The sequence below is a fragment of the Electrona antarctica genome (genome assembly GCF_951216825.1).
Source record: "Electrona antarctica genome assembly, chromosome: 13".
NCBI classification, from domain to species: Eukaryota; Metazoa; Chordata; class Actinopteri; order Myctophiformes; family Myctophidae; genus Electrona; species Electrona antarctica.
In genome coordinates, this window is record NC_136794.1 from 39,805,237 (window position 1) to 39,830,106 (window position 24,870).

Sequence of the window (24,870 nt, forward strand, 5' to 3'; positions counted from 1 at the left end):
CTGAAAAGTTGCAATGCGAAAATGGAAGCCATCGTTCTCACGATAATAAAAATCTAAACATTTTTGTAAAAATATCTTGTTTAAAAAAGTCTGCCTAATGATCACTGGTGGACGGGTTTCTGAACTGCCCACAGCCCTCCTATGAGACACAGACTGAGTAGAAAAAGATTGTGCCATTTTATCATGATTATTAGTGAGGACCTATTATATGAAGATAGGTTGAAAAGTGGTGAAGTGGTCCTTTAATACTTTTGGTCAAACTTTATAGTCAAGGACGGATAGTTCCATAAAATCCTTTTAAATAACAGTTCTCATTCCTCTGAAGATTGCGAAGGACATTCTGAAAAGCAGGATATTTAACAAACTGCCCTCAGTGAAATGTAATTTGCTACAGGTCCTTGGCAGGGCATTTTGTTTCCCTTCAAATCAATACATAATCTCTTAAATTCAGCTCTCTCAAACATAACAGCCTGCATACTTCATTGCTGAGAGTGTAAAGGCTACAGCAGTAATCGCAAAGATGGATGAAGGGTCACCTATTATACCACACTACCTTATGGCATTGACTCCAAGTGAGTTATAAGATACAGTGAGTCTCCTCAAAGATACACATTTATTACATTTCAAGAGTCACAGGCCTTCAGGAAAAGTACAGCAAAGTCAAAGTAAAGCGAAAATATTGCCGTTATTGTCGCTGGAAGAACCAGTTGTAACTCATCACTAAGCCTCCTCCCCCCAAAGCCTGTATCTCGGTCGTCAGTCCACCATTTAGATCAAGGGGGGAGCCGAACGCGTTCATGGTGGTCTGACTGGCGTGGCGGAGCCCAAGGACCCCTATGAGCGTGGGCACCCCACATGCAGCAGCCAGTGAGTCCGGGTTGCCCCAACCTTTCTCCTCCTCCATGATTGTAGACAGAGCATGGGCGCCGCCATTATGGAGACGGCCTCTAAACACAACGTTCACCCCTCGTGGCAAGCCGGTGAGTTTCGAGTTGATCACGTGATCCTGGCTGGTTGCAGTGGGATTCAAGGCTGACTGGAGTATTACGTTGGTGGCCACAAAAGTAATCAATACAAAAAAAAAGTGTCATTCAACAACAGCTGTGGGTGCGGCTTCAGTTCTGGTAGATCACCACCCATCACCACCCACCAGGCAAACCAGACATACTGAACAACACAAAAACAACATTTTAACAAATACTGTACACATTTTTGAAAATATTCTTCCTAATTATATAATAATGATACCTGATGATGTTTTAGGGTGCATGGGAAAAAAGTCACGGCACTCCATTTTTAAATAGAGATCCAAGATACTTGACTTACTGATAAGGGTCGGGCGGTTTTCATGAGTGTTAAAATTGGTGGAAAAGGTCAATCTACAAACACACAATGTGGCACATCACAAACCTCACCTGTACGTAAACAGGGCTAAAGTGGTTTAGAAATGCGGTCCAAATATAGTTAAAACTATTGCAAAATACCCCCGTCCCCACGTCCCTGTCACCATCACCTTCAATCAGCGGCTACTGAGAGAATTTCTGCAAACACAGCCGTTAAACTGATTCAATTGAGAAAATGACCCCAGTAGATCATGATAGCGGAACATTTTCCACTATTACTGCCCAAAAGCTACATATACGCTGTAGTGGCTGGTGGCTAAAGAAAGACATTATAATACCCCATGTCCTTCCATTGACTCCCATTTAGTGTACACTAGACCTGTACGTGCCCGTCGGCCACCGGCCTCCTTGAGAACGATGGGACTTGGGAACCTAATAATACCCGTTGTCAACTTGTCATAGCACCCGTTTTAACTATCTGTCTGTGTCCCCTTTGTGCCCATACTGTCAGTGGCGTGCACAGATAGACACTAGGGGGTGCTAGAGCACCCCCTGCCCTTTTGGCAATGTGCCCTTTTGAAAAAATAAAAAATAAAAACCTTTTTTTTTCTTTTCTTTTTTTTTTGATTTTTCAAAAATAGCAGACCTACAAGCTCGTAGCGCGCCACTCGGTGGCGCGCTATGAGCTTGTAGATCTGCTATTTTTCAATAGCTAAAGCATAACATAATGCTAACACCAAAAGGGGTTCCCGCCCAAAATAGATTAAGGCAACCGGCCGGTTCCACGCGCTGCACAAGGTGCCCTTTTTTAACTTGAGCACCTGCCCCTCTAAATGTCTGTGCACGCCACTGCATACTGTATAAAGTGTATATGGAGATCTCTGCATCTGTCTGTCTGCCTCTGTCTGTCTGCCTGTGCCCGAAGAGTGCAAACTGACTGTGAAAAGTGTAGCGGTTAAGTAATCAATTTGCAGGTGTGGGGTTGCCATGGCAATCACAATCGCCAGAAGATAAAGCAAAATGACATGTCCCAGGTTGAGGTGGCTTTGATAGCAATTACTGAAAGATATCCAAATGTCTGCAAAACTGTGATTTGGGGGGATGACGACTGTGTGTGTACTATGCTTGCTAATGAGTGTCCAGTGCTTCCTATTATGTTGTGCCCAGGGGCTCAGATGAAAAACCCAAAGCAAGGGCACACTGACCGTCGATGCATAATTATACCAGCATGATGCTCGTCTCAAGTCCTCTGTGATGATGCTTCCTACGGATGTAATGAAGAGTGTCATTACCCGTAATGTGGAAAAACAAACGGCTGAAGGACCCTTCGCCCATTTTCAAGCTATCTTTCTCATAATTTGTCCTCACTAATGCTCGTTATAACGATGGCACCATTTCTCTACTACTCACTCTCTTAACCCTAGAACACTTAACACGGGTGATTTTCACCCAGACGATTATATTTTTTTGCAATGTTCATAATGTTGCTGATGTCTGAGGTGGGTGGGTCTTTCAGTACCTTCATGATGATCAGTGACATCACTAAAATAAGATATGGTTGCAAAAGGGGGTGCAGTGGCCCTTTTAATCATGAAATTATGGGTCAGAGAACCAAAAGCATTGCGAAAGTCCAGGAAGACAGAATAGAATTTACAAGATTCATGTTTAAAATCATCGATCCCAGTTTTAAGACAGAAAACATGTTCATCCATCCCTTGTCTTTTTATATTATGCCTTCTGCTTAGGTGACATTGTCATTGTCATTGTCTATCAGCCAGGGAAGCACACGAGACAGGATACATTTCATGAACACTTTGTAGATGGTGGGGAGGAGGGAAATGTCTCTCCACGTTTGATGGATCATCAGGTACATTGTCTCTTTTTTGGGATATGGTGAATCATATATGGCTCCTTTCCAGGATTTGGGCACTCCCTTATTGTCCAGGCAGACATTAACCCATTTTGACCTGAGATCAGATTCTAAAAATGTCTTCTACATCCTGACAGTTTTCTGAAAAAGCTATGTTTCTATGTCAGTCGTTCTTCGATTTTTCAAAAATAGCAGACCTACAAGCTCGTAGCGCGCCACTCGGTGGCGCGCTATGAGCTTGTAGATCTGCTATTTTTCAATAGCTAAAGCATAACATAATGCTAACACCAAAAGGGGTTCCCGCCCAAAATGGGGTAAAGATGGATGTAATTTTCTCACATGACTGCAGTGCAGTCTTAAGGCTTTCATATGTTTCCCCCTCTATGCCACTAGCCCTGTCATTTGTGCAACAGACCCTACTTCATCAGGTGTAAAGTGGGAGGTGATTAGGAAAGACAGCGGGCCGTACTGGTTGTAGGCTGTTTTTTCCCATGGTGGTAATGGGAGTGGATCACTGATCAATATTTGGCTAAACTTGAATTAGTGTGGCTTAAGGAGGAGGCCACGGCCATTTGCTTGTGTGAATTGGAGCTGGCTCCTCAACCTGGTGACTTTGTTGAGAGTGTTGTTCCAATACTTTCAGAAGAAACCTGTACTAGTCTAATGTACCTGGTGGAATGTTGTTGGTGACCCCTGAGGTGTTGCCAGTCCCTATAGTGCACAAAGTGAACATGATGTGAGGGTGACTGTTCCAACCGTTTTTGCCTCTTTTGATGTAAACTCATTCTTTCATGCATGGCTTGTTTGGGGTTCAGTTTCTGATATTTATTGCCAGATTATCTTATTATATTTGGCTATAATGGTTTTAAACCATTGTGACCATTGTCACTGGGGCAAGGAGGCGCGTCGGGGCACCCGCTGTCATTCAGAATGATCTGGATCGCTTTCGATCGTCTGTGCTGCCACAAGAAGGCAAGTTTGTTCCTACTCACTCGTTTGTGGCGCTCCCGGGTTGTACTGGAGCTGAGCTGGGGCTGAATTATGTCACGTACATATAACACAATTGTCCCTCGATCCATTCCGCAGCGGTAGATTGGCAAAGGGGCAGCGGTGGCCGAACGGTTTGCGGAGCGGTCTTGTTATCGGCAGGCCGCCAGTTCGAATCCCCGGACCGGTACGTTAAAATTACCACCGCTGAAGTGCCCTTGAGCAAGGCATTGAACCCCTACCATGAAATGTTCTATGAGCAGGGTCTGGCTGTAAACAAGCATCTCAAGCTTAGTCCATTCACCCTGGGTAAACAAAGAACTTTGCTTTGCTTTGGCTCAGAGCCTCGGGGGAGGGAACGACTGAGAGGAAACCTTTTCAGGATCCGCATCACATATTTCAGCAGCGCGAAACCCAGCTGATCTCCTCCTCGGCTTGTTGCTGTAAATACACCGTCCTTGGGAAAACATCCCGTTCGGTATAATGTTATTAGGCGTATCCATTTCCCGGGTCTTTAGAAGAAGCAAAGTGCCTCTCAGGTAGTCGTCGGGTGTTGAAGGCACGAGACATGGCCAAAGCATTTCGAGGGTCCCCATCCCAGCCAAAATCGTTGAGAACTCCTGCTCTACATTCATGATGGCAGTTACAACGGGTGTGTGTGTGTTTTAGATGTTAATACATAATAATAATAATAATAATAATAATAATAATAATAATAATACATTTTATTTATAACGCACTTTACATTTGAAACTAATCTCAAAGTGCTACATGAAGAGAAGGAAAATAAAATAAGTATAAAAAAAATATAAAATAAGGACAATTCAAGTATACTGCTAAAAAGTTAAAAGCACACCTGGCATCTAAAAAGTCCAACTAGCCAAATGCCTTGTTAAAAAGAAAAGTCTTAAGTTCCCTTTTAAAAGCGTCCACGGATTGTGGTGCTCTCTAAAACACGCACACGCAGGTGGTAATCTGTGTCATGATCCCAAATAGCCCCAAATTCTTCTAGTGTGGATGTTATCAGCCATCGCTCTTGGTCGTGGCGGTGCGTGTGAATCATCCTCCCTCCTGACACAAAGACTGAAAGGAAGGAAGGTTCCAGTGATTGGGTGAGTCACCCGTCTGAGGGAAGATACTGACCTGTCACTCAGCTCCGTGCGCCTGCTAAACCCACACCATTAAAACTGCAACACACACCACTCGCATGCACGCGCGCACGCACGCACGCACACACCGCTCCAAACTCTGCTGCTACGGAATGAATCATGACTCACTATAGAACAGTGGTTCCCAAAGTGGGGTCCGTGGACCCCCAGGGGTCCTTGAGGGAGTTCCAGGGGGTCACCAGCTAAATGATAGTTTGGAACCAAATGGGCCCTTATGGGTCTGTAACTGAGAGTGTACAAATGGAACCAAATGGACCATTTGGTTCCATTTGTACACTCTCAGAGTTAAATTTACATTGATTTTACAATTAGGGGTCCCTGAGATAGAAATGCCATTAAATGGGGCTCTGTAGACTAAGGTATGTCAAACTGGGGGTCCTTGAAATTAAACGGGTTGAGAATTGTTGCGAGAGCCGTAGAAATGTTCTCTTATGGGGGTCCCTGGCATAATATCTCTTCGAATGGGGGACCTAATTAGTGTCGATTTGGGGGGGTCCTTGACATGAAAAAGTGTGAATCACTACTATAGAACATCGCTTTTCTTCCAGAACCGTCAGCCACTGTGTCTGTGTTTTTGTAAACATCTGCTTCTAAAACGGTTGGTCCCAATACTTGATTCTGATTGGCTGGTTACCGTTGTAAAATCCACGATAATCCACACCTTCAATCACTTTATATTCCCAGCTGATCCCGCAGCTCTGTAGCTGAACTGGGTTGCATTTTTATAGCGCTTTTCCAAGTGCTCAAAGCGCTTTAAAATGGTCCATTCATTCATACATTGGGAGGTGAAGCGGCGAACAGTCAACGCCAGCGTCCTCACTTCACACATTCACACAGCAATGGTGGCGAGCTCACACCGACCGACTCACTGGAGGCAATGTAGGGTTCAGTGTGTTGCCCAAGGACAATTCGACATGTGGACTAAAGTCGACTAAAACTAGACTAACACTAAGACATTCCTGATGACTACAATGTGATTAAAACACATAAGGAAAACTATTCAATTGACTATGACTAAAACTAAAATAAAACAATTCTGCCAAAAACAACACTGTTCCCAAGGCGGTGGCTTATTTGCCAATAAGCCAATGGCAACAGTCAATGAGATAAACATCGTCTGATGGTGATACACAGCCCCATAATAATAATAATAATAATAATTATAATAATAAATATAGATCATCAAATAAAACATCAAATAAAACAATGTCGTTAACATTATAGCAAAAATGGTACCAATGAAGAAATGAGTTGGAGATCATCATTAGGTCAGTCCATCTCTTTATTCAGTTACTTCATTAAGGCTCAGCTAGCCCATCATTGGTCCGGCCAGCTGGCAGCTCTAGTCCTGTAGCTGATGATGTCTGCATCTGTGCTCCATTATTGATCATTACGAGGTCAGGCTGTGATGACGGCATGACGTCCTCTTCAGAGTGGCAGGAACTCACAGCTCATTTAGACATTTTCTCTCAGTGAAAGCAGGTTAACACGGAGCCTGCCAGAACGCGCCTATAGTTCATTTTCAATGCGTTTTTTGCTCAGAGAAGTCGCGGTGCGACGACGCAAGCGTATTTACGTGAGCCCGGTCCCGTGAATTTGTTGCGCGCGTGCTCGTTTCGTGCACACGCGACTCGCCAGACCCCCAGGAATGCACCCAGGGGGCCGGGCCGGTTCCGGCGTGCCGCGCCGCGTCCGAAGCGGTTGAGAAATTACAGAGTTACCGTGTGGCGGTCCCTCTACTGTACCCTCTACTGTACTGTACTGTCACTGTAATGTACTGGCACCACCGGAAGCATCATATATACAGTTAATACGTGCGTGTGTGTTTGTGTGTGCGTTAGGTTGCGCACAGGTGGTGAAAAACAACCATGCTGTTTTCGTGCTCATACCCAGCCACCCACCCACACACATAGCTCTATAAGGGAGTGGTTGCACCACTCAAAAACACGTCTTATATTCAGGCCAATATGGTATTAATAACAAGTGCTTGTGACTAACTGATAGCTACACTGGATGCATCGGAACACAGGTTTGTGATGTGTGCTGTCTGTGTGGACAAGCCTCTGTTTTCTCATAAGAGGACTGAGTCACTATGAGTCATTGGGCTATTGTTGATATTTCTTTAGGCATTTTGGGTTAAAGGTTTCATGACTTTCATTTCTTTTTCGCTTTTATGACCTCAATTACACCCACACAACCTGAACTTTGAACATTCAGTGGGTTTTCTGTGGTGTGGCGTTTTCTCTGTTGTGTTCTGAAGCCTGTTGAGCTGCAATGAAAACAGGCAAAATCCCTCAACAGTTACATCTGCTGGCAAATTGATATGTCATATATGTACCACGTAACAGTGTGCCGGAAATTGCCGACCTACAAGCTATCAGTGCGCGGCGTGTTCTGAGGTTGTAGGTTGGCTATTTTCCACGGATGGCACCGTATTTTGACAGAACATAAGAGGTTTGGCAGGATACGTCTGTACCAGGGGTTCTCAACCCGTGGGTCGCGAGTCGCGACTCACTGTATACTGTGCGTGCGTGCGTGCGTGCGTGCGTGCGTGCGTGCGTGCGTGCGTGCGTGCGTGCGTCTCGAGTTTTTCAGCATTATTTCCCCATGCACAACGCACGTGTCATCATGGCGCATAATCATAATGACAATTCCACCATTGAGAATATACAGCCTAATAAGGATGTGTCTCCGAGCTGAGCACGGTGCATTTAAAAATGTCCTCAATAATATCATCAGATTATGTTGGGGGCTAATTGTGTTTGAGTTATCGGTTTACAGCGACATCCGCCGGGTGCGAATTGGAAAATTGAAAAATGGCTTAATTGAAAATCCTTCCCATGAGACTTTCCTTCCAAATGACATATGAAACGAGGACAGCTCTCTCTCTCTCTCTCTCTCTCTCTCTCTGAAAAGAGCATTCAACAGATGTAGTATACGATTAGACCAGTGGTTCCCAAACTTTTTCGTGTCAAGGACCCCCAAATCAACATTTATTAGGTCACGGACCCCCATTTGAAAACATATGCCAGTGACCCCGATAAGGGAGGATTTTTATGGCTCTAGCAGTGATTCCGAAACATATTCATTTCATGGACCCCCAAATTCACACGCATTATGCTACGGACCCCCGATTTAATGGCCTTTCTATCTCTGGTACCCCAATTTATATTGTAAAACCACTGTTAATTTAACTCAGAGAGTGTACAAATTGACCCGTTAGGGTCCATTTGGTTCCATTTGTACACTCTCTGAGTTACAGACCCATAAGGGTCCATTTGGTTCCTTATATCTCAAATTGAGCTAGGTACCCCCTGGAACTCCCTCAAGTACCCCTAGGGGTCCCCGGACCCCACTTTGGGAACCTGTACATTAGACAGCCAATGTTCTCTTCCTCCTGGTTTTCAAACATGTAGTATATGTACAGGCCTGCTTTACATCCTGGTGCCATTAGTCTGGCAGTCCATCGTTCCAAAGCACCATTGGGCCAATGGTGCACATTATAACTAAGCATTATTATTGGGGCATCAGAATAATGGGCCATTGGCCTATAATGGGGCAGCTCCCGCAATCCGTATACCTTGTAATCAGGGACACAATACACATTAGACCTGGTAGGACAGTTCTTCTATGCTGGATCTGGATAACGATTCTACGATGAGAGTTCTGAATACATTGTAGATCTATAAAGTACCCTTAATCATGTTAACAAGTATTATCTTAATAACGGTCCCTTGCTGTATATCTACTGTCAGAGCGTTATTGCCGAACTCCTGTTGAACTGTGATTTGATTTGCAAGAGGAATAAATATTATGTGCAGTGCTCTATCTCCCTTCCTCATGAGGCAGGGCTTAACATACTGTTAACCCATTGAGGGTGGGAGGGAGGGAACCCCTTTTGGTGTTTTAAGCATTATGTTGTGGTTTATAGCTATTGAAAAATAGCAGATCTACAAGCTTGTAGCGCGGCACCGAGTGCCACGCTACAAGCTTGTAGATCTGCCATTTTTGAAAGATCGGGAAAATGTGGAGCAAATCTTTTGAATATGTTTTTAACTCAAATCTTTGCTTCTGGGGGGGGTCTCCTGGAACAACATATTTTCAGATGGGGGTCGGTGCTGGCCAATTACAGTACATATCATTTTTGTGGTCCTTGACATGAAATAGTTTGAGAACCACTGACATAGAAACATAGGGTTTTCAGACAAGACGTTTTGTAGAATCTGGTCTCAGTCCAGTAAAGTGGATTTCCATTCTGGTGGTTCTCAACATCGGGTCAACGTTACGTGATACGCTTCATTCCCCTCCTATAGCTATTAGAAACCGCTTGGTTTCCACATTGTCAGATTGCTCGTTTCCAGTTCCAGGTATTCCATGTTTTTATGTCAGTGGTGCTCAAACTATTTCATGTCGAGGACCCCCAGAATTATCTGTAATTGGCCGCCGACCCCCATCTGAAAATATTTTGTTCCAGGGACGCCCCCAGAAGCAAAGTTTTGAGTTAAAAACGTTCGCTCTGAAGATTTGCGCCACATTTTCACGATTTTTCAAAAATAGCAGACCTACAAGCTCATAGCACGGCACTCGGTGCCGCGCTATGAGCTTGCAGATCTGCTATTTTTCAATGGCTAAAGTGTAACATAATGCAAAAACACCAAAAGGGGTTCCCGTACAGAATGGGTAAAATCCTAGCGAAAATCAAAGGTTCAAAGCTTGAGCTTTCTCATTTTCATTGGCATTCCATTAAAGTTGAAGAGACATAAACACCTACATATTGACCCACCATATCTTTCACACATGGGATCCAACACGCGTATGGAACATTAATTACAGTATGTAATCACTCTGCGATTAATGAATAGCCAGGCGAGCCAAGTAAGGTATTCATTTGACGTGTAATAATAATAAATCAGGGGGGGATACTGGCAGAAAGGTGCTTCAACTGTAATTCACATGACATTAGCATTCATCATCTTCATAGGAACCTTTAGCCAGGGAATGAAGATCAACACACTCTAATTTATTCCTGTCCATGTTTATTAGCTCACACTGGGCTCCAGCTCTCCTCTCCACCATGCACCATATCTCCAGGGAAATGAACCTGAGTTGCAACTGTAAACAACTTTTTTTCGTGCACCAAATATCTTCGTCTACGAAAATAACATGTTTTTGTGAATGTTCCCCCCGAGAATAAGAATGCTGGGGTTCAGTTGGTTACATTGTTCTTTAAAAGGCTGTGGTTCCACAAAGAACCATTTTATTTAGTTGAATGGTTCTTCGTTTTCCTCGTATGGTTCTAGATTACTTTACTTTACTTTACTTTATTTGGCACCTTTTAATTCCCTCCCGTTACTATAGGCGCCATCGTGAGGCCAGCCAGTGTAATGTGCGAAAAAAGAGACCACTTTTTTCCGCCAGACCCGGAAGTGGTAGCCCTCAGTATTGGAGCCACATCCTCATTCTATAGGCTGTGTATCAACGCGAGATGGATGAACTTTCTTAGCTCATTTTGAGGAGAAAAAGGATGCGCACATGTGTGTGTGTGTCGGATCCGCATATAGGCTGTCTAACATGTGAATAAAAGCACAAATAAAGAAAAAAAATAAAAATCACACCCGTGTGAACTGAGTGGTGTAAGGTTTTATATAGCCTGATCAGCTCTGATCTGACATAATGAAATCACACCCGGATGTGATTTCACAACTGGCTTTTTTTGTGCAGAAAAAATGACCATGGTTGCTACGGTCATCCAGTTCACCCGGGTGTGATTTAATTACGTCAGAAATTATTTTGAACATAGCAACCATGCTCATTTTTTTCTGCACACAAAAGCCAGTTGTAGGAGTGGTTTACACCACTCAAAAATGTATATATATATGTATATATATATATCTTTTTTGAGTTTATTTTGAATTACTGGATTAAATGAAAGTAGAGTAGAGTGGCCACTAGGGGGCGGCGGTGGCTCAGGGGTAGAGTGGCCACTATGGGGCGGCGGTGGCTCAGGGGTAGAGTGGCTGGATGGTAACCGCAAGGTCGCCAGTTCAAACCCGGGCTCTCCCAGAGTTAGTGTCGAAGTGTCCTTGAGCAAGACACTGAACCCCTAATTGCTCCTGATGTGCTGGTTGGTGCCTTGCATGGATTCCGCCGTCATCGGTGTATGAATGTGTGTGTGACTGGGTGAATGTAATGCACAATCTCTGTAAAGCGCCTTGGATAAAGGCGCTATATAAATGCACCATTTACCATAAACAGGGAGACATGGGTTTATGAAAGTGGTTAAAATGGGTTCTTTATATAGAACCATTAGAATGAATTATTCTTCAAAGAACCTTTTGGTCTGAAAAAATAGTTCAATATGACATCCCTCTGAAGGACCTGCAGTTTCAGCTCCAGTCTATTTGTATGTGTGTACCACCATGCTGCACGAGCAAGATACAGGATTATTAGACAGAAGACAAATGTGAGCCAGCAGACAATTCAATAAGGATTTGGGGGCCCATGGGGAGAGAGGACCATTATACTAAAGCTTGCAGGAAGAATAGAGAGGTGTCTGAAAGTGAAGCGAGAGGATCATGTTAGCGTTCACGGTTTTAGCACTTCTAACTGCAGGATTACTGTCTGTTTTAGCACTTCTAAATGCAGGATTACTGTCTGTTTTAGCACCGCTAACTGCAGGATTACTGTCTAAAGCAGGTGGCTGATCTCAAAGTGGGGTCTGGACCGGGGGACCCGCGGGGACCCCCAGGGGTCCTTCAAGGGGGGTGTTGGTTGGGAAAAAAGTACTTGCATGTTTTACTTAAGTAAAAGTATCAATACTGCACTGTAGAACTATACTCCATTACAAGTAAAAGTCGAGAATTCAAAATGTAGGGCCTACATGAGTAAGTACAAAAGTATTGGCAATTTGGCATCAAAATGTACTTAGTTACAGTATACCAAAAGTAGAAATTATAGTTATTATGTATAATGTTTTCGAAATGGATACAAATCCTTAGCAGTACAACTTGTAGATTGGCTATTTTCAAATGGCCAAAATGTATATGGGGCTTAAAGTGGTTAATGTATGTTTTGTAATAATAATCAATAATAATGTCATATTATTGTCAAATAATTGTTCAATAAAAGTACAATATTTGCCTCTGAAATGTAGTGGAGTAGAAGTCAATGTACTGACAATTTAACGTACTCAAGAAAAGTACAAATACCCAAAACTTGTACTTAAACTTAAAGGACCACTTCACCACTTTTCAACATCTCTTCATATAATAGGTCCTCACTAATGTTCATGATAAAACACCACCATTTTTTCCTACTCAGTCTGTGTCTCATAGAAGGGCTTTGGGGAGTTCGGACACCCACCCACCCACCTCAACCCCCCCAGTGGGGGGGTTGAGGTGGGTGGGGGGGTTGGGGACCAAAACATTATGCATAATAACTATACTAATAACTATACTTTCTACTTCTCCAGCCAGTATTAAAATAGCATCAAAATCAGTTTATCCACTTTAACGCTTTGAAAACAACACGCGTGTGAGCTTGTAGATCTGCTATACGTTCAAAAACATCTTGGAAAAAAAAACATCTCTCTCTCTCTCTCCCACAGGATCACATTCTGCCACCTGCCCTTCCAGAGTAAATGGCTGTACGTGGGGACGGAGCGCGGGAATACTCACATCGTCAACATCGAGTCCTTTGTGCTGTCTGGATACGTTATCATGTGGAACAAGGCCATCGAGCTGTGAGTTGTGTGTGTGTGTGTGTGTGTGTGTGTGTGTGTGTGTGTGTGCGTGTGCGTGTGCGTGCGTGCGCGGAAACTAATTCACAAAGGGCACATCGAACAATATTTTAAAAACCTGACCACAACATAATTATAGCTAAACCTGTTGAAGTGTGCGTGTAGCGCGCCAGACTGCATTTTTAATCAATTTCAGACTTTAATTACCGGACTGTAAAGAGAACAGTCCAAAAATAAGACAATTATGTGTATGAGTAGACAAAGACGAAATATAAAAAAATGTGGACTTACATTTTGCATTTGCAGCCAGGAGGCAGTTTACTTCATTATCACATTGATTGGAAATGGGGGAACATAATTAGCCTGACTCTGTAAACAGCTAACAAAAGCTCAGAAGTAAAATTATCACATAACATTTTTTGTTTTAAATCTGCTCAAAATCTGCATGTAAAAGCTAGGGCTGGGACTTTAACTGATTCACAGTGTTGGCAAGTAACTTAAGTAACTAGTTACTTTCAGTAATTATATTTTTTTCGGGAGACGGGAGACATATTTTTGCTTGCATATACCTCGCTAAGATTCCGATAAAAGTCACTGATGATCGCCCGCTTCATATTTTGAACAAGAGGCATGTTGAAGTCAGAAATTAAGAGCTTAGTATATCCATCTGATAAAAACCACGGAGAGCTCCTACTGTAGATTACACGCGACGAGCCTTTCTTTGTGAACGGTAAACAGGGAAGTGAACGACAACGCAATGACTTTCTGTCCCACAGCAGGTGTAGCGGAAGACTCAAAGGACAAATCCTTTCAGAGGATAATAATTCTCATCACATTGTTCTTTTGACAACGTAGACAGAAACGCCAGAAAGCGAATGGAGGACATATTTCACTCTGGCTCGTTCGAGCTGACGGCTGCGCTTTGTTTACGACGGTTGATAAATATCTGAGACTGTGTTGGTGTCAGAGTGGAGGTCGGCTGAGGTGTCTGAGGATGTGAGGATGGGATTCAGGCCAGCAGCATGCATGCGTGTGTGACGGTGGCCAAAAGAGTCACATTAAACTTGTATACCATTAGCTGAATTATTGCTCCATGAGCAACACAAAAATCATATATTTATGAGACTACGCCACTTTAATTTCTTCTGGAGATAAAGAACTCTGTTCAACACTAGTGTTAACCTTACACATACAGGTCACTCAGGTTCGTGTTTTACAGGTAAGAGCAATGCAAATTGAAACACCAGGAAAATAACTGAGACAGAAAAGTTTTTAAGGGGGTTACACAAAGGTATACATTTTATTGACTAAATACAGCGGGCACTCTAATTGGCCAAATATAAAATACAAACTTTAATTGAAAAATACTAAAAGCCCTACTTCCTAAAATTAAATCACTTAACAAAAATAACAAAAGCAAATCAATAACTTCTTAAAAATGATCTTATATCTCAAATGTGCAATATGCAATGAAGGGGAATAAGCTCAGAGGTTAAAGTGCTGAGACATGCAGCGGGGGGAGGGGGGGTTGTCATCATTGTTGTAAAATGGCTGGCACTGATCAGGCAATCAGGGCTTGGGGAAGAGGAGATTATGGCACAACACAGCAATACAAAACAACATGCATAGGAAACAACATAATGAAGGAACAGAAATTATGCGTTAGACCAGGGGTTCTCAACACGTGGGTCGCGACCCCTTGGGGGGGTCCCCAAATTATTATAAAAAAATAAAATAAAAGGAAATTAAGAGTTTACATAATACGTGGTGCATGCATACACTTTCCTTAATGATTATATCTGGTTTCAGTATTCATTTATGATGTATTTTCTCTATTATTAAGGTTATTTTTGCAGTCAGTATGTATTGGAGGTGGGAGGGGGCGTTAGACCATAACCGACATAAATAAATAGCACCCCTTGGTAGCATCTGTCAAACATGCTTCTGCCTCGCACACTGCAGCCTCTGCCTGGTAAAAAGTTTCTGTTTACCTCTGATTCTGTACATTCATCAACAAGTGTATTTATTTCCATTACTGCATTATTGTATTGCACTCTGGCTAGACGCCACTATTCATTTCATTGTCAAAGTATTTGTATACTATGTGCAGTGACAATAAATTGAATCTAATCTAATAAATCTAAAATACGGTTTGATTTGTGAAAACTAAACTAAAACAAACAAGACAAAAAAGAACAGAGGGAGAATATTTTTGGAGGAGCACATAACCCATTTTCAACCATATCTGTATAGAATCGCTCCAGTAAATGTACTGCAAATGTAGTTATACCAAAGATTATAAAGATGCTCGAACCTAGAGGCACAATGGACTACAAATCCTACAAATGGTATCCTAAGTAGGCAAGGATTGCTCCTCCTTGACCTCCCCACCACCCTCCCCTCCCCCTCTCCTAGGCTGACATGATTCCCATTTCCAAAATCAGCCCCCATCAACCAAGACAGTTGTATTATTATTAAACATGGGAACACACATTTTATTTCACTTTTAATATGTCCATTCATTTCACGTTATAATATGCACATATTCACATATTGTCATCTTATGTGTCGTCCGTCAAATTGCAGATGGACAGAGAGCCGCTTCCGGACTCCTCTCAAATCTCGCGAGAGTTTGTTTGATGGGATAAAGAAAGGTCGATAACAAAGTAGATTTTCTCCTGATTAGTCTCGCTAAAAGAAGCCATTCTTAGTATGAATATCTTGGAAATATTATGTGCCTTGTGATGATTGGGTCCAGCATTTTGTTCAGTGATCGTGGAGTTAAGGAATGGATCATGAGCTGTGTTCACGTTCACTCTCCAATTAGAAATGAATAGACTCCAACATTCTTCCAGTCTCCTAATAATGTGTCCGCCCTCTTCTCCTAATAATGTGTCCGCCCACTTCACGCAGATACAGGAAGTAAAGTGGAATTTGTGCCTCTTGCCATTTCCTCTTATAATAATAATATTAATGAATTGCATTTTCTATGCATTACGTGCCTACTCAAAGCGCTTACAATGGTTCATTCATTCATACATTGGGAGGTGAAGTGGCGAACAGTTGACGCCAGTGTCCTCACTTCCCACATTCACACACCAATGGTGGCGAGCTCACACCGACCAACTCATTGGAGGCAATGTAGGGTTCAGTGTTTTGCCCAAGGAAACTTCGACAAGTAGACAGGAGGAGCCGGGATTCAAACCGCCGACCCATGGATCATTGGATGACCTGCTCTACCTCCTGAGCCACAGCCGCCCCTCTTGTGTTACACTCTCCACCGATGGATGGATGAGTGGATGGATGAACGGATGGATGATATTTTCGTTTGATTTGATTAATTTTCTTCACTAATATACGGTAGCCCAGCAACCAAATCCACCTTCATAAGGAACCTGATCTGACCGCCCAAGCCAACCCAAAGTTTCACAATGTCTCTATTTTTTTCATAAAAAGTGTCTCCAGTTCTTTGTGCGTTTTGTGAAAGCCTTTCACAAGTCGGCGAGCAAAGGCCCCAGCCGTTTGAAAAAAAAGATCAATAGATTCAATACCTTCCCTTCTGCGAACTCTGTGAATGCTCTCTCCAGACAAAGGCAAACAGCCTTGAGCATAATGACACACCATAATAGAAAATTCACCACACATTTTCTAAGAGCGAGGAACATAAAGCAATGTTTATTTTCTACAAAGATCCAGTTGATATGAAACACTTATCATGTCAAAATCAAGTTGTTGCTCTCTCTCTCTCCCTCCCTCTCTCTCTTTCTCTGTGCGTGTGTGATTGGGAAGAATACATTGTGAGGACAATTTTCCATGACCTAAATAGAAAACAAGGTGGTACGACATATTTATTTACAATTAGACTTAGAACAGATAAGTAAAGTATTCAGGTTGGGGTTAGGAATAAATTGTTAGAGTTTAGCTGATCTACACTCACTGTAGATCTGTATGCTATATTTATTCATTTATGCTATTTTCAATGTCAAATTGTGACGATTATATTTTTGTAATTTTCATAATGTTGCTGATGTCTAAGTCTTTCAGTACCTTCATGATGCTCAGTGACATCATAATGTTGCTGATGTCTAAGGTGGGCGGGTCTTTCAGTACCTTCATGATGCTCAGTGACATCATAATGTTGCTGATGTCTAAGGTGGGCGGGTCTTTCAGTACCTTCATGATGCTCAGTGACATCATAATGTTGCTGATGTCTAAGGTGGGCGGGTCTTTCAAGTACCTTCATGAAAGAATCGCTGTGGTTCTCATCAGTTCGTTCATTCCCACAGCAGCGCAGCGTTGCTGCCTCAGTGGGTGGAGAGATGATTGTGCAACCATTTTATTGTGTCGTCAAGGCTCTGACTCACTGACTCACTGACAGGAATTACAGGTAACCGAAACTGACAGGAATTACAGGTAACCGAAACCGTACTCCCCACACTGCAGCTCTCGCTCTCTCTCGCACACACACACTTCGCCTTCAGATAAAACGCAACTTCCAGTGAGAGAGGACAGAGTTGACTTTCCGTCAACAAGTGTGGACTCTATTCTTTTCTTCTTTTAACAACAACCACCGTTCACAGTGAGAGTAAACTTCGAAAACATTCTAGAGGGTTGACTGACTTCCTGTATTGAGTGTTTGTAGCTTCGCTCAGAGACTAAATGGCTTCCACGTCGTCTCTTCCAGAAGAGGATTATTCCTGTCCCGTGTGTCGAGACATCTTCAAAGATCCTGTTTTACTGTCGTGTAGCCACAGCTTCTGTAATGCATGTGTGAAGAGATGGTGGAGAGAGAAGGGAACAAGGGAGTGTCCAGTTTGTAAGAAAATAAACAAGAGAAAATATCCACCCCGTAACCTGGCTCTGAAGAACGTGTGTGAGGCCTTCATACGGGAGAGACAGAGAGCTTTGAAACGTAAGAGAACTCCTTCATCAGGGTCTGAGGATCTCTGCAGTCTGCACGCTAAGAGACTCAAACTGTTCTGTCTGCGATGTCAACAGCCAGTGTGTGTCGTGTGTCAAGATTCTGAAAACCACAACGACCACGGATTCAGTCCCATCGATGAGGCCGCTCGCGATCACAAGGAGGAAGTCCAGAAATTACTGAAGACTTTACAGGAGAAACTGAAGGTGTTTAACAAAGTTAAGAAGACAAATAACATAACAGCAAAACACATCAAGGTCCAGGCCCGACACACAGAGAGGAAGATAAAGAAACAGTTTGAGAAGCTTCATCAGTTTCTACGAGAGGAAGAGGAGGCCAGCATCGCTGCACTGAGGGAGGAAGAGCAGCAGAAGAGTCAGATGATGAAGGAGAAGATTGAGGGTCTGAACAGAGACATATTAACCCTTTCAAACAGAATCGAAGCCATAGAGGAGGAGCTGAGAGCCGAACACGTCTCATTCCAGCAGAACTACGAGACCACCATGGACAGAGTCCAGCTCACACTGCAGGACCCACAGCCGGTCTCGGGAGCACTAATAGACATGGTCAAACACCTGGGCAACCTGGCCTTCAGAGTCTGGGACAAGATGAAGGACATCGTCTCCTACACTCCCGTCATTCTGGACCCCAACACGGCCGCTCTATTATGCACCCTGTCTGATGATCTGACCAGCGTGAAATTTGGACAGAGAAAACGGGCCCGGACAACCCAGAGAGGTTTGACTCCTTGCCCATGGTCCTGGGTTCTGAGGGCTTTAACTCAGGGACTCACAGCTGGGATGTTGAGGTTGGAGACAATACATACTGGGAAGTGGGTGTGTTAGCAAAGTCTTACCAGAGGGGCGTCGGAGAAGGTCCACAATGGAGAATGTTGTTAGATGAAGGCGAATACGAGGCAGACTTCTCATCAGGGTCATTCACTGATCTCTCACTGAAGCAGAAACCTCAGAGGATCAGAGTCCAGCTGGACTGGGATAAAGGAAAGCTGTCCTTCTCTGATCCTGATACTGACACACATACACACCTTCACACACACCTTCACCGAAACACTCTTTCCATACATGTTGTTCCATACTTTTGACGAAACTGTCCCTCTGAAGATATTACCAGGGAAGTTCAGCGTAACCGTGGATGGATAGACAGGATGATGATGAATATGATGATGATTATGTTTATGATGATGAGGAGGAGGAGGAGGAGGAGGAGGAGGAGGAGGAGGAGGAGGAGGAGGATGGATGATGATGATGATGATGATGATGATGATGAGGATGTTCATGATGATGATGGACAGTCAGACATTGAATCTTAAACCCATTCTGGACGCCGGGAACCCCTTTTGGTGTTTTAAGCATTATTTGTTATACTTTAGCTATTGAAAAATAGCAGATCTACAAGCTCATAGTGCGGCACAGAGTTGCCGTGATACGAGCTTGTAGGTCTGCTATTTTTGACGCAAATGTTTGAACATATACTTTCAGAGCGAACGTTTTTAACTCAAATCTTTGCTTCTATCTCCAAATTATTATTACTAAAACAACTAAATCGTTTTGTAAATTAACGTCCTACTTAATCATACTACAGCGTCACACACAAGTATTAACAACATAGCAGTGCTGTCCTGTTACGTTTATTGTACTGTATTGTCTCTGAATGAGATGGGAGACATAGTGGTTCTGATTGTAAGGAGACTGTATTCATAATTAAAGTCTGATTATAAACATGATCTGAACTCATGGTCGTTTGTGTAGCGAAGTAGCCTACAATGTTTACGACTCATAACTGCATGTGTGATTCTAGTCTGGTCTCACTGCAGGCCAGGGTGTGTTAACCCTCAACCCTGTAACACCCAGCATTGTAATAATACAACATATTTAAAAAAAAAAATGTATGTTCTTTTTTCACCTAAATGTCATCATTGGATCCATGGGTCCATGAATATTTTTGAGTGGTGCTCTCCAATTAAGGAACAGCTATGTCCCAATGTCCCTATGTTTAGAGTACCAATAGGGGCAAAAGTGGCGCTGTTGTGTTAGAAACAGAGAGAGAGAGAGAGAGAGAGAGTTCAGAGTTGTCTGCTAATTCCCCCACCCGAAAACGAAATATGTTCGCCCATTTTTCACTGAACGAAAAGATTAACGAGACAAAAACCCACGTGTATAAACAATAATTGGACTAAATCATTATGCAATTTCGTTGATAAATAAAGACGAAACGAAAATGTAGTGAACAAAAATAAAGTCATTTTAGTTCACTGACAAACACTAGACGAAATACATGTATTTATTTATTGTATAATTTTCTTCCTGTGGTCATGTGACGCGCATGTGCTCGCTGCTCTGTTTAAAACAGAGGCAACAGCACGCCCACAGCCCCCCCCCCCCCCCCCCCCCCCACACACACACACAGGAGTTGAATGGACTGCTAGCCCCATATGTGCCCTCTCCCTACGCTCATTCTGTAGCTCCGAGATGAGGTCACAGAAAGAAACCCCTCCCACCCCGTTCAGAAACGGCGCATGTTTCCACAATTCCCCATTGCTTACCCTTTTCTTAACAATGCACCAAAACCTTGAAGTGACGTTCCGGGTTTACACTAATTCAACGTCAACAACGGAAAAGAAAATCCAACTTTAAACGGTTACACGAGCGTTACAGCGGTTGTTTAGCATGTTTTTCAAGGAAGTTGAAAAGCTTTAGCGCCTCCCCGGCGCCTCCCCTGGTCGAAAATGTCCAACTGACTTCAGTTCACTCGACATGCCTGCGCACACGCACCAATCCTTTGATAAACATGGAAGCGACTGACAAAATTCGCTTCGTAAAGGCTCGGTTCAAATCGCTAGTTGGATTTTCTTTTCCGTTGTTGACGGTAAATTAGTGTAAACCCGGAACGTCACTTCAAGGTTTTGGTGCATTGTTAAGAAAAGGGTAAGCAATGGGGAATTGTGGAAACATGCGCCGTTTCTGAACGGGGTGGGAGGGGTTTCTTTCTGTGACCTCATCTCGGAGCTACAGAATGAGCGTAGGGAGAGGGCACATATGGGGCTAAATGGACTGCATGCTGTGCTCAGAACAGCTACACAAGTTCTTATTGGACAAACTGTTAACACCCCATGAGTTGTGAAGAAATAGGTGAGTGACATGTAGGCTGTAGGTGTAGCAACACACGTGCGTGCAGCCTACTGTAGTAGCAATAATAGTAACGTTAGCTTAGCATGAAGCAACACACATGAATGTGGCGCGTGTGTGCGTGCGTGCAGCCTACTGTAGTAGCAATAATAGTAACATTAGCTTAGCATGTAGCAACACACATGAATGTGGTGTGTGTGTGTGTGTGTGTGTGTGTGTGTGTGTGTGTGTGTGTGTGTGTGTGAGTGAGAGAGACTGTCAGTGTGTTCTAACCAGGAGTTTAGCAATGTGAGGCTGTACTGAGATCAGCAACAACTCTGGTTAACAAACTGCCCTCCCACTCTGGGCTCTTTGGTGTAGAGCACATTACAACCTTCTACAAAAACCTAGGTGTTTGTAAAGACGATTTTAAACTAGTTATGGTAACAACTGATGAGATAATTAAGAAACTAAGTGCCCTCCAACCCCACAAGGCCACAGGCCATGACAACATTCCCTCCAAATTTCTCAGAGACTCAGCCATCTCTATAGCTCCAATCATCACCCACATAGTAAACCTCTCCATCAAACAGGGACAGGTCCCCCAAGATTTCAAACTGGCCAAAGTAACCCCCTTGCACAAGAAAGGGAGTAAATTAGACCCCGGCAACTACCGCCCTATTTCTATTCTTAGTTCCATCTCGAAAGTGATGGAAAAAATAGTCTATGAACAGGTTGAAAAGTATCTTGCCACTAATAAATTATTGTACGAGTTCCAATCTGGCTTCAGAACATCCCACTCCACTGACACATGCCTTCTCTATTTGAGCGACCACATCAAACAAGAGGTGGACGCTGGCAAATACTGCGGCATGGTCATGCTGGACCTCCAAAAGGCTTTTGACACCGTGAACCACTCCATACTGGTTAACAAGCTAAAAGCAATTGGTTTCGATAGCACATCAGTGAGCTGGATGCAATCCTACCTGGAGGGGAGAGAACAGATGGTGGAAGTGAACGGAACACTGTCCCCCCCCCTCCCAGTGAGCTGTGGCGTTCCACAAGGAAGCATACTAGGGCCTCTACTGTTCCTAATATATGTAAACGACATGACTTCAGCCTGTGACTGCAACTTGTTCCTGTTCGCAGATGACTCAGCACTGCTGGTCTCGGACAGGGACAAACTGCAGGTTGAAAATGCCCTCAGCTCTGAACTCGGTAGAATCTGCACCTGGCTCGCTGATAACAAACTATCTTTACACCTGGGAAAAACTGAATCCATTCTCTTTGGCTCTATTAGTAATCTCAGCAAGGCAAATGGCTTCTTGGTTAGAGTGGGTGACAATGTTATCACACGTAAAGATGAAATTACCTACCTAGGTTCCATCCTGGAGGCTAATCTTTCCGGTGATAAAATGGCCACCAACGTAATCAAAAAAGTCAACCATAGAACAAGATTCCTCTACAGGATCTCCTCACTGGTCAACAAAAACACCTTGAAGACCTTAACAGGAGCCCTTGTACAGGGTTTCTTTGACTATGCATGCACCTCCTGGTACCACAGCACCTCAAAGGCCCTTAAAACCAGGCTCCAGACTTCCCAAAACAAACTGGTCAGGCTCCTACTTGATCTAGCCCCCCGAACCCACCTCACCCCTGCCCACTTCGACAGGCTGGAATGGCTTAGGGTCGACGACAGAGTACAGCAACTTGCAATGGGTCTGGTCCACAAGATTCGATACACCACCAAGATACCCATGTACCTGTCTAGATACTTCCTTAATGTTAACGAAGTCCACACCCACAACACCAGAGGGAGTGCAACGAACCATGTACAACCCAGATTCGGCACAAACAAGGGACTAAATTCTTTTCGCTCCTATGCCACCAAAATGTGGAACGCCCTACCAACTGTCATTAAGACATGCGAATCCCTTGACTCCTTCAAAACCGCTCTCAAAGGGCACCTACGGATGGCTGCAATTCGAAACTGGCCCCCGTAAAATCTGAATCCCCCCCCGCCCCCCCCCCCCTTTTTCCCCTCACTGTATATATTTCTTTTCCCTTTTTACCTCCTTTTTGATGAATTTCCTGTTCTGTCTATAGAAGTGTCTATTTGTACGTCTCTAAATGTTTTGATGATTTGAACATGGTGGACCCTGTTGGAAACAAGTGTAATGCTTAATTGGGTCGTCCACTCACAGTTAACAGCCTTTGTATTGAGTTTGTGCTTGAAATGTACTGTAATTCTGCAAACTGTTAATAAATTCTTCAATCAATCAATCAATCAATCAGTTGGTTAAACTAGTGGACATTGGTTCTATAGAGTTGTCTTGTACTGTTTTTTATGGAATATTTTACATTGGGTAAAATATACTGTCCGTGTCTAGTGATGGTGTAACAAAAAATATGTTTTGTGTTCTAGGTACAAATGTTCTAGTACAAATGTTGTAGTACAAATGTTGTAGTACAAATGTCAATGTGTGTGCGTGCATGCGTGCGTTGCAGTAAGGTTAGCCTGTGTGTGTCTATGATAAAATCAGTATTTGGTTGATACCTTGGGCTTATTTACTATGTGTATTCAGGGTTGAGTGTGGGCAGCAGGCATGATAAACAGGCTCAGTTCAACTTCACTCCCGCTGTGCTGTGCTCCACACAGAGCCCACTCCTCGGCTCTCTGGTCAGGTTCTAGCTGTCTAGTTCTAGTCTTTTGTTCAGCATTATGCTGCAGCCGCTCAACAGCATACCATAGTTTGTTTATCCCATTTTGACCTGAGGACGATTCTACAAATACCTTTTCTGTCAGTCATTCTCAAAACCTTTTCATGTCAAGGACCTCCAAAAATACATGTAATCGGCCGCTGACCCCCATCTGAAAATATGTTGTTCCATGCAGGGACCCCTCCAGAAGCTTGCTCTGAAAGAATATATATTCAAAGATTTCCGCCACATTTTCACGATTTTTCAAAAATAGCAGACCTACAAGCTCATAGCACTATGAGCTTGTAGATCTGCTATTTTTCAATAGATAAAGTTTAAAATAATGGTTAAATCACCAAAAGGGGTTTCCGCCCAAAATGTGTTATACTGTAGCAGCTGCTGTGAAACATAACGAGACATTCTGGTTATGTTAAAGCGCACATCATACCAAAACAACGTGATTATGTATTATGCAAATATGGTGTATTTCTCACGCATGGGTTTGATATGAATAAATGGACCGCCTTGACCGTGCAATGTAGTTACTTCAAAAAGCAGTGAAATTTGTTCTCCGCATTTGACCCATCTCTTGGAGCGGTGAGCCGCAGCCAAGGAGTGGTGAGCTGCAGCCGTGCCGCGCTCGGGAATCATTCGATTAGTATATTTGACCCCCAGAATGTGTTGCTGTTGGGGCAACAGAAGTATCTCTACATTGCTATTCATCACTTAAATTACTTTCCACCTCAAGCACACAAAAGAGCCTAACTATCTACAAGATCATTGATTTGATTTTGATCGCCTTGCCCGATACGATATAGAAGATGCTATATCACAATATTGGTAAATTGTCATTGCAGTTGTATATCTGCCTTCTCACACTCTTCTCTCTCTCTTTCTATCCCTTATCCCCCCCTCCGCTCTCTCTCTCTCTCTCTCTCTCGCCACACAAGATCGACAAAAACACACCCAGGGCCTGTGGTTCATCTGAGCGACAGCCCAAAGGACGAAGGCAAGGTG

The 24,870-nt window shown here is 43.3% G+C and overlaps 1 protein-coding gene and 1 pseudogene across 2 annotated transcripts in view; both read left to right on the forward strand.

The window, feature by feature from the left end:
• Nucleotides 1-919: 919 nt before the first annotated feature.
• Nucleotides 920-24,870, forward strand: part of stxbp5l (syntaxin binding protein 5L) — a gene marked incomplete at its 5' end in the record, with an annotated part of 114,174 nt that continues 90,223 nt past the window's right edge. Inside the window, 4 exons of the mRNA XM_079517787.1 lie at nt 920-980; nt 5,213-5,312; nt 12,976-13,110; nt 24,804-24,867. Of these exons, the coding sequence (XP_079373913.1) occupies nt 920-980; nt 5,213-5,312; nt 12,976-13,110; nt 24,804-24,867 (360 nt within the window). The remainder of the gene's footprint in view (nt 981-5,212; nt 5,313-12,975; nt 13,111-24,803; nt 24,868-24,870) is intronic.
• Nucleotides 17,767-19,188, forward strand: LOC306935548 (E3 ubiquitin-protein ligase TRIM35-like; annotated as a pseudogene). The gene has a single exon. The product of its transcript is annotated as an E3 ubiquitin-protein ligase TRIM35-like (transcript).